Below are 16,628 nucleotides of genomic sequence, written 5' to 3'. Positions count from 1 at the left end.
GGACGATTATCCCCTTATTTGCACTACTGACTCACTTTAGTGCACCTTCAGGCCCCAAGGAGCAGAGAGGCTTCCCTTCTGGACTTGTGCCAGCAGGACCACCCTTGGCGGCAGTTGCGACCTCTGGATCAATAGCAGCTTTGGTACCAGACCTCTTACCATTGCCTCAACCCAAGCAGAAGCCCCATCCGCTGATACCTACTTCACCAATATTGTATTATGATGTTCATCCCATAATGCTCTCCGTCTTTGAGACGACACAGCAGCGACCTTGACCGAGGTCGCTTTCCATGCCTCTTGTTCCTGTCAATGTGGGTAACCCCTAGGGTACAGATACTGTCCTTCTGCCTTGTACCAGGGGGCAGTTTATTCACAATACCTTTGGTACTTATTTGTTGAATAAATTAGGTCTTTGGCTCAACTCTACAATGTATGTTTTCTTACAGACGAGTGAACTTAGTTCAATGCGCCAGCACCAGGTGTGGAAGACAGGTTATTACAACCTCGCAGAACTCCACCCAGGATATAATTAAGGTGGTGTCAATCTTTTTGGGTTACTAACAGGGAGCAGCGGTATTCCAAACAAATGTTCATTAATGAGTTACATACTTAAGATCCCTAGAAATATAATTTGTATTTGAACATATTCATTTTAAAATGCCGGGATCTAGTGCACATATTATTGGCAACAGCACAGAAGATAAAAAGCAGCTCACTTTTCAGCGACATTGAAAACAAGGAAAAGTCGTAATATCACAATTTATAGCCTGTAACACCCTCACTCTGCCATCTCTAAGGGCTATGCCAGTTCTAGCAGATAAACAAATAGGCCTGGGTACGGAGGTGAAGCTCGTACCTGTACAACAGGGTTTTTTGTTAGTTTGGAATATTTTGTCTACTATTTCGAGCAGCTGGCTAAGAGGTAGGAGGATACATCTATGTTAGAACAAAATCCTGGCCTCAGTTCACAAAGATAGAATGCAATGCTTTGCAGAGCTCAGAGTTTTGCTGGAGGCTTCTTTGGTTGTTATGGAATTTGGTGCGGTGCTCATCTGGATCTCGGTCTGTGACCTGGGTGAAGTTTCTCTCCTGACAAGTGGTCCGGTGGCAGTCCCTTTATATTGTCTTATCTAAGATGGAATTTGAAAGGGCACCTTAGAAATGTTTGATATAACCATGGAACGTCAAGATGTAGGCTGAAATGCATTCCTTTAAACATAGGTAAAAGTACAACAATTCAGACTACATCATTTTGACTATTCTTTATTTAATCTTGAAATTGAGATAACAGGGCACTCATTCCAGACTGATTTCACATCAAGTGTCTTTTTGGATTTCAGTATCTAAAAGACTTGGCACTTTCACAGTTCTTGGAAAGAATAGCACAGCCCACATTTGCATCAAAGGCGGATATGTTGAGGAGTCTGCAGATTAGCAGGAAATGTTGCCTCACCCTACTTAAAAAGGAGTTTGGTCTTGTAGTCTTTACGGCATAATGATATGCAGTGTCTGGCCCAAAGGTAAGCAAGCTGGACAGGCTATCTAAAATGGAGAATATAGCTATAATGAACCTTTCCTGTATGTGTATGAGAACCTAAAACTAAAAGGAGCCTAAAAGCAAGTGAATAAAAAAGGTAAAATAATAGCATTAGGATGGGAAATGGTCATAAGATTTATGACATTCCTGGATTAATCTCTAAACTAAATAGCCTCTAAATTATTGCTGAATGTGCCTTTGATTGATCTTGCTTATTAAACATATTCATTATACATTTACAGAATAAAGCATATGCCAGAAATGTGCATTTAATGAAATAGCAATTCATCGCTTATATGCTCAACAACCCATATCTTCAAACTGAAATAAAAAAGGATAATAACCTTTATGATGCAGGTGATAATCTCCAAGTTGTTAGTGACCTGGACACTTCACCGACACTGTCCTGTCCTCTCCTCCAAACACTGTCCTGTCCTCTCCTCCAAGCCCTGCAACTAGGAAAGGGCATCATTTGCCATGGTGATGTGGCGGTTGCCTTAACCTTAATCTCCAGCTTATTCCAATCTGTTAACCGAAGTCCTTCAACATGATCAGACCTCTTTGGAGCCTCTCAATCTGTTTAATACGGCCCTTAATGATACCTTTTTTGTGCCTGGGGCTAAGTCCTGCACGAGTCCCCAATGCATCCCCGTGTCCCTTCTGACAGAGGCAACACAAATTGACACTTTTGGCAGACAAGGTAGGGTTATTCAACATCGCCATCTCAGCAAATTCCATTTTTTTGTGTGACTGGCGGCAGTTCCTACATACTGCGGGGACAGCAGTGGTAGCTTGCAGCCCCTCCTGCTGCCCCTCCTGATGCTGCAGCTTCTAAAACATTGTGTCCTCAGACACACAATCTCCCTGTCAGGGCAGGATCCAGCACATTCTACCCGGGTGGCACACCATCACCTTGGACAAGTGGGTGTTGCAGATAGTACAGCATGGTTATACTCTACCATTTCAGAAAACTTTGCCACACTTAACCATCATCCCCATAATGGTTGACAGAGGACCATCTGTCCCTCCTGCAACAGGAGGTTCAGGCTCCTTTGGCCATAAGAGCTATAGAGAAGGTGGCAACGCCAGAAGTAGGTTGTGGTTGCTATTTCTGCTACTTTTATATACAGAAGGATAGAGTCCTCTGCCTAATTTTAGATCTTCGCCCCCTCCAACGCCTTCGTTTGCAAGGACAATTTCAAGATGCTTACCTTGACCTAGGTCTTGGTCTGCCCTCGACCCTGGAGACTGGATGGTAGCATTGAACCTGCAGGGTACTTATCTCCACATCCTGTCCTGCAGGCCCACAGATGCTATCCGTGGTTCATGGTGGGCCAAGTGCATTTTCAGTTCACTATGCCCACTTTTGGCCTCTCAGGTGCCCCTCGGTGTGCATGAAAGTGATGGCGGTGGCTGCGGTCCATTTTTTATGTCAGGGGATCGAGCCTTCCACCCCTTCAATAACTGGCTGCTTGAAGGCAGTCATTGCCCACTTCCAGACTACAGCAAATCTCTTGACATTATTGGGATATAAATGTGCCGAAATTAGACTGACCTTTTTTCTCTTTCTTTCTTTCTTTCTTTCTTTCTTTCTTTCTTTCTTTCTTTCTTTCTTTCTTTCTTTCTTTCTTTCTCTCCTTTTTTCTTTCTTTCTCTCCTTTTTTCTTTCTTTCTTTCTTTCTTTCTTTCTTTCTTTCTTTCTTTCTTTCTTTCTTTTCTCTTTCTTTCTTTCTTTCTTTCTTTCTTTCTTTCTTTTCTCTTTCTTTCTTTCTTTTCTCTTTCTTTCTTTCTTTCTTTCTTTCTTTCTTTCTTTCTTTCTTTCTTTCTTTCTTTCTTTCTTTCTTTCTCTTTTTCTTTCTTTCTTTCTTTCTTTCTTTCTTTCTTTCTTTTCCTTTTTTTTCTTTCCTTTTCCTTTTTTTTCTTTCTTTCTTTCTTTCTCTCCTTTTTTCTTTCTTTCTTTCTTTCTTTCTTTTTCTTTCTTTCTTTCTTTTTCTTTCTTTCTTTCTTTCTTTCTCTCCTTTTTTTTTTCTTTCTTTCTTTCTTTCTTTCTTTCTCTCCTTTTTTTTTTCTTTCTTTCCTTTTTTTTTTCTTTCTTTCTTTCTTTCTCTCCTTTTTTCTTTCTTTCTTTTTCTTTCTTTCTTTCTTTCTTTCTCTCCTTTTTTCTTTCTTTCTTTCCTTTTTTCTTTCTTTCTTTCTCTCCTTTTTTCTTTCTTTCTTTCCTTTTTTCTTTCTTTCTTTCTTTCTTTCTTTCTCTCCCTTTTTTTCTTTTTTTCTTTTTTCTCTCCCTTTTTTTTTCTTTTTTTTCTTTTTTCTCTCCCTTTTTTTTTCTTTTTTTCTTTTTTCTCTCCCTTTTTTCCTCTGATCCTGGTGTTTTATCCTTTGTCCTGGATTTCAGTGAGGATGACTCTGAGGCTGCTCGGACTGTTGACCTCCTGCATCCTGATGGTCCAGCATGCCAGAAGACATTTGCGGGCTTTGTAGTGGTGTGAAGATTTGGGTGTATTCTGATACGGCAGTGGGGTCTTATCAGGGAATACACTTACAAAAACTGTCTTGGGTCTAGTCAAGCTTGTTTGTATCACCTTCAGTTCAACCCTGGGTAGCTGTGGCTTCAAGCATCAAGGCTCAACAAAGGAATTTAGTGCAAAGCATTCAACATCACAAAACAATACAACAAGAAGGTGACACAAAAGGAAAGAAACACAGCAACACTTTATAGAAATAGAGTATATTTTTAGAGTCCTTGGACTTCAAAATCCACCAGTTTGTTCCGGAGATATGAATTTTTAAACATTTAATAACACTTTTTTTATTCAACTGAAGCAAGCAGTGGTCAACAAAAAGTGTGTAAACTTTTGAAAAGATTGAAAGGGTTTGTTCAGAAACTCCGACCTGAGTTGAGTGCCCAGTTCTTACTGGGTGGGGGTCTAGGAGGCCAGTAAGGATCCTTTGGACAGTTATGTGGCCACCAGACTCTTTTCCACTCCAGTTCAAGATTTTTGGAAATGACAGCCGTTGACAACAATGGCATGCTCCTGATGCTGGTTATACAGGATAAAAAGATGCTCAGTGATATTCCTGATAACTGTGCTGTCAACAGGGGTCTGGATGTCAGGGTCGATGTGCATGGTATGTGGATCTGCAGCACAACATGCCACGAACAGATGTACGCTGGGTAAGTGACATTTTACTTCCCAGTGCTTTATACAGTTTATTTGGTAATCCATTGGGTCCTGCAGACCCCTTTTTTCCGTCCCAAACAGCCTTGATCACTTTTCATTGTTCTGTACTCTTATTTAAAGCAGCGGCTTGAGCATCTGAGAGTTTTAGAATGGGGCCATCAAACATGTCTGAACCTCAGTTACGTTTACATTTTCTGTGTAAACCTCTCTGGGGAAAAAACAATGGTGAAAAGCCTCTTCAATATCGTTGTGATCACTTACCACCTCCCCCACTCCTCTTTTTTTTTTTTTTTTTTGGGCTTATAAGGTTTCTTGTGAGATCTTTTTATATCTTCCATGCTAGTAACTTACCCTTTTCTCCCAGTATTCCAAATTAGTCAGTTTACTATCCTCCCACCTCTTCCTTACCCTTTCCTCCATCAACCCTGAAAGTTTGTTTCTTTTCTTCTGCAACTCAATAGAATAAATAAATTGTATTTGTATAGTGCTTACTACCCCTGACGAGGCATTGACGCACTTTGCAGCGAGTAGCACTCTCCTTGAGCCAAATTAGTGATCAGTCAACTGGTTATTGGGGTTTGTTTTGCATGCTCATTCCATGCATTCAGGCCAGTTTCTTTGTGGTAATTGTCGACATAAATGTGATCATTAGAGTGGGGCTAGGTGAGACACAAGTCCTAGCTGGAATTATTAATAGATATTGTTATGGTTTCCAAAGAGCTTTAAGACAGGCATGAGATTTTTAGAGTAACGTTTGTACAGAAGAGGGAGACAGAAGGTAGAAAGAAGAGGGTGGTTTTAAAAAACATAAGTGATGGAAGGCCAATTTGTCATGCAGGATTTTAAGGTTTATAACAGGTTGAGAATTTTCGCATGCAAATTTTGCTTGTAAACCTGTTGAAAGACAGTTTCAAATATACTTCTCACTGTAAAAAAGGAAACACCGTGTGTAAGTAAGAGCCTTTCTTCATATACCCACTACACCATATTTAATACTATACTATGAAGTATTGGAGTTTATGCAAATTAAATGCACCATCAACAATATATATTATACAAAATGTTAGCCCACCAACTTAAAAATATAACAAGGCAATTAATATAGACACATTGCAGTAACCATTAGTATATTCAGTGCCATGTTTGTTACCCATTCACTGTCTAGTTTGGAAGGTGATGTCCCTTCATCTGCCCCCAGAGCACCCTCACAGTACAGATACCACACCATGCCCCAGCCACAGACTCTTCCCTCCTGCATCCCCACTTTACTCATCCCAAGCCTCATCCTAATACTATAAACTCCCAATTAACACTTCTGGATTCTTTCCTCCTAACCCTACATTACTCCAGTCAACCCAACAAACAAGCTCACATATCCGTGGCTCAAATTAACTCATAACACTAAAACTACTCATATTTCCCTATACTAATCCACCACTAATTCCTTTTGGGTTCCAGAGTAGCGTGCTACTCACCGAAAAGTGCTTTGCCTCCTCGTCAGGGGTAGTAAGCGCTATTTAAATACTATTACAATTACAACGGAGATAAGTTCTCGGTGATCCTTCAGTCCACGGGTGAGGTTGGATGGCTTTGGCCACTGAACTGGGGGGGGTCCCATGAAGTCCTCTTTGCGAAGGTAGAAGGGCAGCTGCAGCAGACCTTTTGGTTCTCACTACACAGTAGTCAGCCTGCAAACCTTTGGTGGGGGCTAGTGTCCCTCTTAGGCAGCAAAACTGAGAACAGACAACAGCCTTGGGTTCAGCAGACCCTGGTGTAACTATTGGCTCTCCCGGCTAAGTGTTTTGGGGTGCCCAGCAGCAGGAAGTGACAAAACGTCTTCGGTGGCTACCAACTTGCCGGTGTGGGCTTCTTCCAGCTCTGATGTCCCTTGTGCTCGTCTGGTGGCCACCTGCCTGTCCCATGAAGTCACTTTTTGATCTTGGGCTGAAAATTAACTTTTCGCCAATCCAGGAGCCATAGGTACAGTCCAACTTCAGTAGCTCAAAGTGCTGCAGGTGCAGTCCTTTCGACAGTACAGCCTCTCCTTGTTCGCTTTCAATGTCAGCAGGGTGGTCCTCCTTTGGTACTTTCTCCAAATCCAGTGTGTACTAAGGGGCAGGGTGCACAGGGGTGCCATATTCATCCCAGGAAAGTGCTCTGAGGGGGTCCACGTGGTCACTAGTCATTGGGCTACTGGGTCCCCTCCCTTCTGGTGATGTATTTCCTGCAGTGTGTGGAATCTGGCGATCACTATTCTAGGCACTCTCAAGATGTCTAGACCCTTCCTCACTCATTAGGAGATTGGTAGCCCACCCTAGAGGTGTGGCTACCTGAGGGTTACACGCCCACAGGAAAAACAGTTTGGGTACTGTTTCCCCTCTCTGTCCCTACCGCCAACTTTTCTACATGAACAAAAGGCAGCCTGCCCGGGAGTGTTATCACCATTTGTCTACCAAAGATGGATTCCTCTTTGAAGCTCTCCTTTTGGGGTAACACCCTGAGTGGCCATCCTCTGAGAGGAGGTGACATCTCGCACTGCGGCAGCTGCCTTTGTCCTTATGCCTCCGTCATTCACACGTTTCCCAACACGGGCAGAAAGTGGTCTTTGTGCCAGAGCCCATGTGAGGTTACTGGACCAGATGGGGCACAGAGTGGCAACTTTCTAAAAGATGCAGAAATGTTATTGTGGCAATAAATTCGACTTGGGCATCAGATCAGGGTAAATGCCGCGATTAATTTGATACTTTACAGTACCCATTTAGGTTATCCCATTCAGGAGTTAGCTAGGCTGGGGGGGCAGCCAGTAACCCTGTGTTAGTCAATAAGGTTACTAATTTTCCTCAACACAGTGGCAGCTTTAAGGGTTTTGCTGCTATGACATATATAAAACTATATGTCTTGCTTAATAATATACAGCTCCCTGCTGTAGGGCCCTTCTTTTAGTCTTTAATAGAGACTTACATATATTGTTAAGTGACTTTGTCATTGCCATTAATGACAAAGGCCCAAAGTCAAACTTGCAGTGTGGCACTGCCTTTCCAGTCTGCAGTGGAAGGCTGGAATCCATGTTTTCACCTTGTCACACACAGGATGGAACAACCAGTGCTGCAGCCTTGTGTGGACACTCTACCTTGCATATCCTGGCTACCTGAGTACCATATTCTAGGGACTTATCAGTACTTGCTAAATGAGGGCGTCCAATTCAACATAACTTTTGTTAAGAGACTGAACACTGTCACTGAGGTCTGGACAGCGGGCCTCAGTGCACTGTCAAAGTAAAAAATACAGCAGCTTATAGTCCAAATGGGGGCACAAAGTTGGGGAAAACCTACGAAAAGCCAGTTTCCTTACAAATGTGATCTGAAGTCTCAGTGTGTGCGGCATCAAGGGGATCTCTATGATCACGTCCATGTTTCAGAGGAGATCTGCTGGGCCATGATTGGGTTAGTGGGAGGCCCCTCTCCCTTCCCCCACCCAGAGATTACAATGATGACTTATGCATTGTTTCTGGATTGTGGTGGCTACTTTTGAGAGGTGAAGATCCAAAGCTTCTGTTCTCTGGTGGAGGCCCTGCTCAACATCACCCTGTTGGAGTTTCGAGCCATCCACTTGAAAATGGAAGCCTTCCTCCATCAGAGGGAAGTTGGTTTAGGTGTTCACAGACCATAACATCACCATGTGGTACTGCAACAAGCGAGGAGGAGTTGTGGACCCTGAGTCAGGAGACCCTGTGCCTCTGGTCATGCCTGGAATGCCAGGGAATCTTCCTGGTGGAGCAGCATCTGGTGGAATCTTTGAACACCAGGTTGATGGAACTCAGCCGTTGACACCTTGTGGATCACAAATGGAGGTTACACTCTGAAGTAGCACAAGGTCTCCTCTGTGATTGAGTAGAAACTTGTTTAGATCTATTCACCGTTGTTGAACATGCAATATCAGCATTTCTGCACATTGGAGTTTCCAAGATAGCAATCACTTGGAGACTCATTCCACGTAGAGTTTAACTCAGGACTCCTGCATGTCTTTCCGGCAATACCTCTCCCCCAGAGTTCTCAAGAAGATGAGGTACTACTGGGCCCAGGTAGTGGCCCCTGATTAGGCATGGAGAGTATGGTATCCTGAACATGAGCATCTGTTCTCCAATCAGGCTGCTCCTTCGGGAGGACCGCCTGCTGCAGCAGCAGGGCAAAGGCCTGCATCTGAACCAGCATTCCCTCTACCTCCATGCTTGGAGACTAAGCTGCAGCAGTTGAGCGATTTTTGACCTCTCTCTCTCTCTCTCAGTGCAGTGGACGTCATTCTGGCAGCAAGGTGTCTGCTCACGAAATCTGTATACGCCTACTACTGGGAATAGTGCGTGCTGCCAAGCAGGTGGACCCACTTCCTGCTAAACTGTCAGATGGCATGTTTATGTTGCCCTTAGCCCAATAAGACTTTGCTTTGGGCACCATTACAGGGCACCTGTCAGCTACCTAGACCTTTTTACATTTGCCAAACCAGCCTTCCTGGTGTCAATCACCTGTTCTGATGAGTCCTCTGAAAGAGCAATAACACTTGTTTCCTCCTTCCCCTATTACTATGCCCCAGTGAGTCTTGAATTTATGTGCTTTCCATTGGAGGCTTTGCACAGATGTCCACTACAGTTGCTTACCCTCAAGACCGTCTTCCATAACATTAGCAGGGAAGGTTATTGAGCTTCAAGCCCTCTCTGTTCGCCCACCTTTCACTGCCTTCTACCCAGACAAGCTGGTTCTTAGGACTTGTGCCTCCTGTTTGTCAATTGTGGTGACTCCCTTTCATGTCTGGCAAAACATCACCCTCCCAAAGCAATTAACTTCACCTCACCTCTGGGAGGCTACATCATCTGTATCCAAAAAAGGCTCTCACCTTCTCCATTTATCGTACCAGAGAGCAGCATGTGGACGATAAGCTCTTTATTGGGTTCACTTGAGCAAAGAAAGGCAAGATGGTGCAGAAGAGGGCCAACTCTCCCTGGATTGTGCTATATATTAAGATCTGCTAATCATTCTCTAAGAAGCAGCGTCCAGAAGACTTAAGGGTTCATTCCACCAAAGCCTAGATTGTTACACTGTGTTAGCAAGTGGAGTGCCGGTCCTAGACCTTTGCCAGGTGACTACGTAGTTGTCACTCCATATGTCTGCGAAGCACTGCTGTCTGGACAGTCAGGTCAGTTGATAAGGGCTCTTTGCCTGCTCTGTCCTGGAGGACTTTTTGGTTTGAGTTAGTTCACATACCCTCCGCCTGGGAGGTATTGCTTTGGTATCTATACTATAGTGAGGAACCTCTAGTTAGATGTCTCTAGCAGAAGACCAAGTTACTTACCTTCAGTAACTACTTTTCTAGTAGAGGCTCTAACTACAGATTGCTCAGTGACACCCCCTTCCCCACAACCCCTATCCTCCCCATTATGTAAACTGGGTTATTTTTCACCTAAAAATATCAAATTTTAGGAATCTGCACAATGGCCACAGTCATTCTGATTTTTACTTCGTGTCTGCAGGCATGAGAGAGTCAAGAAAGCAATTGATGTCAAAGTGCATGGGTGGCACTTGTATAGGCCTGCATATGTCAGTTCGGTTGTGGAGCGAAGTCAACACAAAGCGAATGATGCCATCTGTCGCCACGCAGGGGTTACTGCTTTCAATTTTCTGCATCCTGTGATGCTTGGGGAATATTCTTGGGTGAAGAATCTGCAGTTAGAGAGAGTCCCTACCAGAAAAGGGGTCACCGAAGTTAACTAACTTGTTAGGCGCAGACTGCCTCACTGACATCAGGTTCTCTTTTTCCATGCCTTATGGATGTGGTCTGGAACTCTCTCTTGGGTTCTCACTGACTAAATTCTCAGTTTTCAACAGTGGCTATGTTAAATATCTCCTCAAAGAGCCTCTGACTGCGAGCCAGGTAGAGGGTGCTGGAAGATTTCCCTTTTGGGTCCACACAACTGTTTGTAGTGTCTCGGGTTGGGCACATCATCATAGCCAGTGACTTTTGTGCTTCCATACAACTTAAGACAATAAGGGAACAGGAGGCTGTTATTGTTGGCTAAGGCATGCAGGGACAACCATTGAGTGGACTCTTTTTAAAAAAAATAAAAAAAACAAAGTAAATAACCTTCCATGTGGCGATCTTTTAAGGAATCTTGCCAAAAACAAAAAAACAAAGTGCCTTATTAAAGATAAATCCTGTTCTTCATCCAAGAAGAGGTCACTTTCCGGCAATACCTCTCACCCAGCGATCTGAAGAGATGGTTTGAAGCCTCAAAACTGTTTACCGTTGTCAGTAGAACCTCTGTCACCTAAGAAATTGATGCTGGAGTTCCCCAGTCTTTTGACTGACTAAGTGCATTAGGGCAGCTTGGCAGTGCTGGATTTTACAAGACTGCCATTCAGCCCTCTGCGATACTCCCTAGGCTTTTCAGTGCTGCACATCCATTGGATTTGGCCTCAGCACTTAAGGCAAAGTCAAACCTGGCCAAGGCTATATCCCCTGTTCATTCGGGGGCCAACCCTGAAGTCAGTGATGGCTCCCCAATGGGGATGGCTCAGGCACTGGCCAAGAAGCTGATAGAAGCAAGTATGAATCCTGTGTCACTGGAAAAAGTAATGGCTAACTTCAGTGATTAACCAGTATGTGAACATCTCCAGAAGGAGCACATTGTTCACCTGTTTGTAGGTGATTTTAGGTTAAGGTTCAGGTGTCTTGGTTATGGAGGATAAGGACTATGGACCAAAGGGCAATAATGTTTTAGAAGCTGACTATCTCCTGCCTCCTTATAATAACAATGCTGTCATTAATCTGGATTTACAAAACACCGAGACCTAAATACTTCTTAAAGGGGGATATTTCCTACCCCTCTAGCCCTGCCTCGAAGGCAGTCTCATCTTTCACAGATTATAGGAAGACGGTGGAGCCTTGGAATTGACTTTGCCTTCTGCAGAGATGACGGAAATTCTGATGGAATTTTGCAGTTCCCCCAGTTTCTGCTGTGCCCTTGCTTCTGTTCAACAGTACTGTCCGTGACCTTATATTATCTACGTGGGAGAAACTGATTTCAGTCCCAACATTTTATATGTATATGGCCAAGCCTGCAGGCTGACACTTGGCAACCCTCACATTTTGTCCTCCCACCAGTGACCGGAGAGTCTGGGATCTGCTTTGAGGGAGACTTTCGAACCACTAAACACCTTAACTACTGCCCTTATGGGCATAGAATCCAAGAAACCCAAGAAACATGATGCTGTAAATTGTGAAGATTTTGTTACTGGGAGCTTGGCTTTATGCACAAATTATGCCACCTTTCTTTTGGGCTGCTAAGTCCATGCATTATGGGAACTGTCAAAGCAGTCATCAGCCTATTAGAGCGTATGAAGAAGCTGTTATCAGACCTGGTGATACCCTGCTCCTTGTCCCACAAATGCCAGCAAGAAAGCTTGGTCATGAGGTGATCCAAATATTTCTATTCTCAATGCCGAACCAGTTCATCTGGCAAGACAAGTTAAAAATGTTGTCCATGGGACATATCCTGTTGGTTTTGAACTCTGGGGATTACTTGGTTTACCAGGTTCTTCAGGACTCCTGTTTTCATCTTTAATCCACTCTGCCCACAGGTGCTACTTGGCATTCATGTTGGGGGTTCTAACATTTTCTGTCTCTGGTCCTTCCTTACTGACTAATGATGGGCTTGCACATCATGATGAAGATGCTGCCATTCACGTAGCTTTGATGCAGAGCTCAGCACTCTGTACTATACCTGGAAGACTGGCTGGTCAGGGCAGTGTTCCTGATGGTGGTCTACGAACATCTCTTGTGTATGGTGAGTCTTTATGTCCTGAGCTTTAGCAGAAGTGTCCAAAAGTCCCTCCTCTCTCTCTCTCTCTCTCTCTCTCTCCCCCTCTCTCACATAGGCTGACATTTATTGGCATCGTGCTCAATGCAACCCTTATGAAGGCCATCCCTCTTCCTCCTCCTCCTCCTCCTCCTCCTCGGATCTCAGATGTGTTATTGATTCTAGTGTTTCTGCGTGAAGCCCAGATCACGATCCTACAGGTATCCTCCCCGCTAGGGTAATGGGGTTTTGAATTCAGAGCAACACAAACTTCTGAATTTAATGTGCTGTAATCGTGATTCAAGGTCGCTGTCCCCACTGTATTGCCTCTCCAATGTGGTAGTGTTTTTTTTATTTCATTATTATTTTTAAGTACCACTCTACACTGTCAGCGGTGATTCCTAATCACCTCTAATGTCGGGAGAGGCTACCCTACCTAAGGAGCTGTGCTGTAGGGCGTGTGAAGAGACTGCCTGGGTAAATGAAGGGGAGGGGTTAGTTTGCTGGTATTGCCAAAAATAGGTCTCCATGTGAACTTTCTTAGTAATGCAGTCGTTTAAGATGGTTCATTGCTTATTTATGACATAAAACCCCTACACATGCAGTGGAATATGTATTCAGTCTCTTATATTTTCAGAGTTCGAATGCTTGCCTGACTAGACACTGCCAGCACCTAATGTGTCCCCATCAAACAGATTTTTGGGTTAATGAACCCATGGTGTGGTTACTGTGTATTTTCTAGAGTACCAGCTTTGTTTTCTATTTCATGTTTTTCTCGGAAGAGGAATTTGCCATAAACATGTGTTCTGCTTTTGATATTACAGGCCCGATGTGATGCATCTTCTTTTGAAAGTGTTCGGTGTACTTTTTGTGTTGATTCTGGAATCTGGTACTATGAAGTTACAGTTATTACCTCTGGCGTAATGCAAATTGGTTGGGCGACGAAAGACAGCAAATTTCTTAATCATGTAAGTACATTTTTTGTGAAATATTATCATTTAACATATTCAGTCATTGCTTTGTAATTGCTTAGCTTGAAGATCAAACTACCGCTCGATCCCACCAGCACACAAACTGAGCATGGAACAAAAACAGGCCTGCTCTCAGCCTTGCTTACTTTGAGTTTCAGAAATATGCACTTTAATGTTGTACAGTCAATTATGTTGCTATTAGTCAAACATTAATTGTGAAGCTTGTTTAATTCTGTTTGGCAATTTTACAAGATGTTTCAAGAGGTCTTAATCTTTAAAGACATTCTTTCACAAATGGAGTTGGCTCTTTGGACAAGTTGGCACTTGAGCATACTGTGACAGGTAGCATTACCTTCCACCCTTAGTCAAGCAACCACTCTCTTCCTTTGAATAGTAAATATTTTTCAAATCTTCATTTATCGTGGCAAAGTCACAGCTGGTGCACTATGTGTATCTATTTCTCTAAACTGCAGATTGACTGGCTTAATTCAGCATAGTACAAAATTCAACTCTGACTGAAGAAGCATTCTCATTTTGCAGACAAGAACAAATCTTCTGTGCATCCTGCAAGCATGGCAAGAGTGAGATTCTAGGATGTGGCAGCCGATTTCTTAATCTGTGGGTAGATACCTTCAAACTTCATACAGCCACTTCGAGAAGGGGCCTGGCTTTGACCAGAAGAGTCTGCACTTCTCAATACGTCTTACCAGCAAACAGTTTGTGGTGTTTCCAGACTCACCCCGAGTATGTCTAGGGTTGCACATATGAATAGTAGGCTTGAGAAGTATTACCAAATCATAGGTTTTCTGATCCTTTAGCTGTTGTGTCTATTAAACATGCGTCTCGCAATGGCTGAACCTTTGTTGCCATTTTCTTGTCAGACTAAAATTTCAGTGACCTAGATGAGATCAGTATGGTTTGCCTCGTTGTAAGATGTGGCTAAACCAATAATTCTAGAGGAAGGGGTTCCCGGGGGTCTATAGTCACATTCTCTAAGGTGTTTTGTAAATGTATGGTTGGTTTTGTAAATGTATGATTTAATTTTGTAGCAAAATTAATGATACGCTGTTTGAAAATACCTTGGTTAATGGATCAGGACACTGGCTGTTCCAACCGCAGTATGTCTTTCCTCTTTAAAAGGAAGACCATCAAAAATCTTTAAAGGGTGTTACTCTAAAACATTCAGTTTTGCAATAAAAGGATTAGATCCCAGCAAAAGCACGGAAAGGTTAAGCCACACTTTCTTTAAAACGTACAAAATTGAATTAAGAAAATTCTAATCTTGTGAGGTTTTGAAAGGAAATTGAGAAGTGTCTCAAACAAGGCAAAACATGGAGGAAATGTGTGAAGTAAGATATGAATGAAATCAAATTTACAATAATAAAAACACGGGAAACCCTAAAAAATACAACAATTCAGAATGTTCTTATGGAATTTGTTACATTATGTGTGCTTTGTGTGAGTGCCCCATCAGCATTAAGTGGATAGGAGTCATTTGAGACGTTTGTAATCAGTGGTAAATGTCCAAGGTGTCTTTAAGAAACATGTCCCACATCATGTACTAATGGAGAAATCTGAAGTCTTCCCCGTTATCAAAATGGAAGTACTACTTTAGTGTTGAATTTATAGATCTCCGGTTTGCCAAATAGTACCTAGAGGTTCCTGTATTGCTTTGAAAGCTATGCAATTAAACATTTATTCATGGTCTGTGTGCGGGTGGCAATATTGCTTGTGTGCCAAACGTTACAAATAAAAACATTTATTTTGCCCTTTTTTCTTTATAGGAAGGTTACGGTATTGGAGATGATGAATACTCCTGTGCGTATGATGGCTGCCGGCAGCTCATTTGGTATAATGCAAGAAGTAAGCCTCATTCACATCCATGCTGGAAGGAAGGTAGATATGTACTTTTTTTCCTTTCTCTTAATCTTCAAACTATTGTAGTTCCTTTTATGAGGTTTTCATTAACCCAACTACAAAATAATTGAAACAACAAATTAAACACCCTCGTGTTTTCGTCTGAGCAGTTCACAAACTCATTGAAATAGAGTGCCTATCACAACATTTGCTGGGGCCCAGACCCGTAGGCAGACACTAATGGAACTCCTGCTCTGGGTAAGTGTTCCTCCGGACTACGATATAGTAGTAAGGGCTTGCCCTGGGGCGGTTGTACTCAATCCTATAGGAAAACACAAATCTTTCTAACTTCTTATAATTTAAAATCGCCACCAAGAGTTGCAAGTGAGTCTTTTTTTTAATCTAATTGTGGGCGTAATTCTGAATTGGTGAAGCTGATCTAGAATTTCCCTAAAAGAAATACATGATACGTTTTACTTACAGGCGATTGGACATCTTTAAATCCTCCGGAGTGAGGGAGGAAATGCAGTTGCAGCCTCACACTCTTTGTAGCTTCCTGACATGGTGCTCCTTACTAAATTGCATCATTTAACCTGTAACTCAGACTTAAAAATGCACTTAATAGATACTCCTTGGCCCTATCATGTTCCATTCTCCATTATGGGAAGTTGCTCCCCTAAGACAAGACACAAGCATACACTGAGATACAACGCCATACTGTAAGGCAATTGTGTGTAATACAGCTGCTTGTAAAATATAATTATATAGTTTAGTCTAGATGAGCATCCCAGCTTCCAATCGTGTTTGTGGCAACCAGCCTTGCTCCATATGTGCTTCAGGACATTTTTCCTTCTAGTTAGCTTTCTCACAGCATAAAAACTGCTCACTACTGTGATTAGCATGCTCCGATGCCCCCCCCTACTGCAGCTGCCCAGGGCGACCACCTTATGGTTCCAAGTGGCATTATACTCAACTTTTACTTAACTCTTGTTGTCTCTTTGTCACTCAGAACTTTTCCAGGAAAAACATCCCTGTCATTTACTGTTACTTTCTCCATCTACATTTCTTTTATCCCTTGACGTCTGGTCACATGGACTGGAAGGAGAGGCTCTCTATCTGAATACTGCAAAGATGCAGTCAGGCTTGTGCCTGTTCCTCAAGTGCTGCTATTCCCAGTGGGAAGCAAGAGAGACTCTAGAGCACTCAATTCTAAGAATACATGCATTGGTTGTTGC

General features: G+C 42.8%; 1 protein-coding gene across 1 annotated transcript in view; it reads left to right on the top strand.

The window, feature by feature from the left end:
* Positions 1-16,628, top strand: part of RSPRY1 (ring finger and SPRY domain containing 1) — a 155,603-nt gene that overhangs the window by 102,893 nt on the left and 36,082 nt on the right. Inside the window, exons 10-11 of the mRNA XM_069217218.1 lie at positions 13,390-13,533; positions 15,321-15,432. Coding sequence (XP_069073319.1) covers positions 13,390-13,533; positions 15,321-15,432 — 256 coding nt within the window. The remainder of the gene's footprint in view (positions 1-13,389; positions 13,534-15,320; positions 15,433-16,628) is intronic.

Source organism: Pleurodeles waltl, chromosome 12 (assembly GCF_031143425.1).
Source record: "Pleurodeles waltl isolate 20211129_DDA chromosome 12, aPleWal1.hap1.20221129, whole genome shotgun sequence".
In the NCBI taxonomy this organism is placed as follows: domain Eukaryota; kingdom Metazoa; phylum Chordata; class Amphibia; order Caudata; family Salamandridae; genus Pleurodeles; species Pleurodeles waltl.
This window is presented reverse-complemented; position numbering and strand designations above follow the sequence as displayed.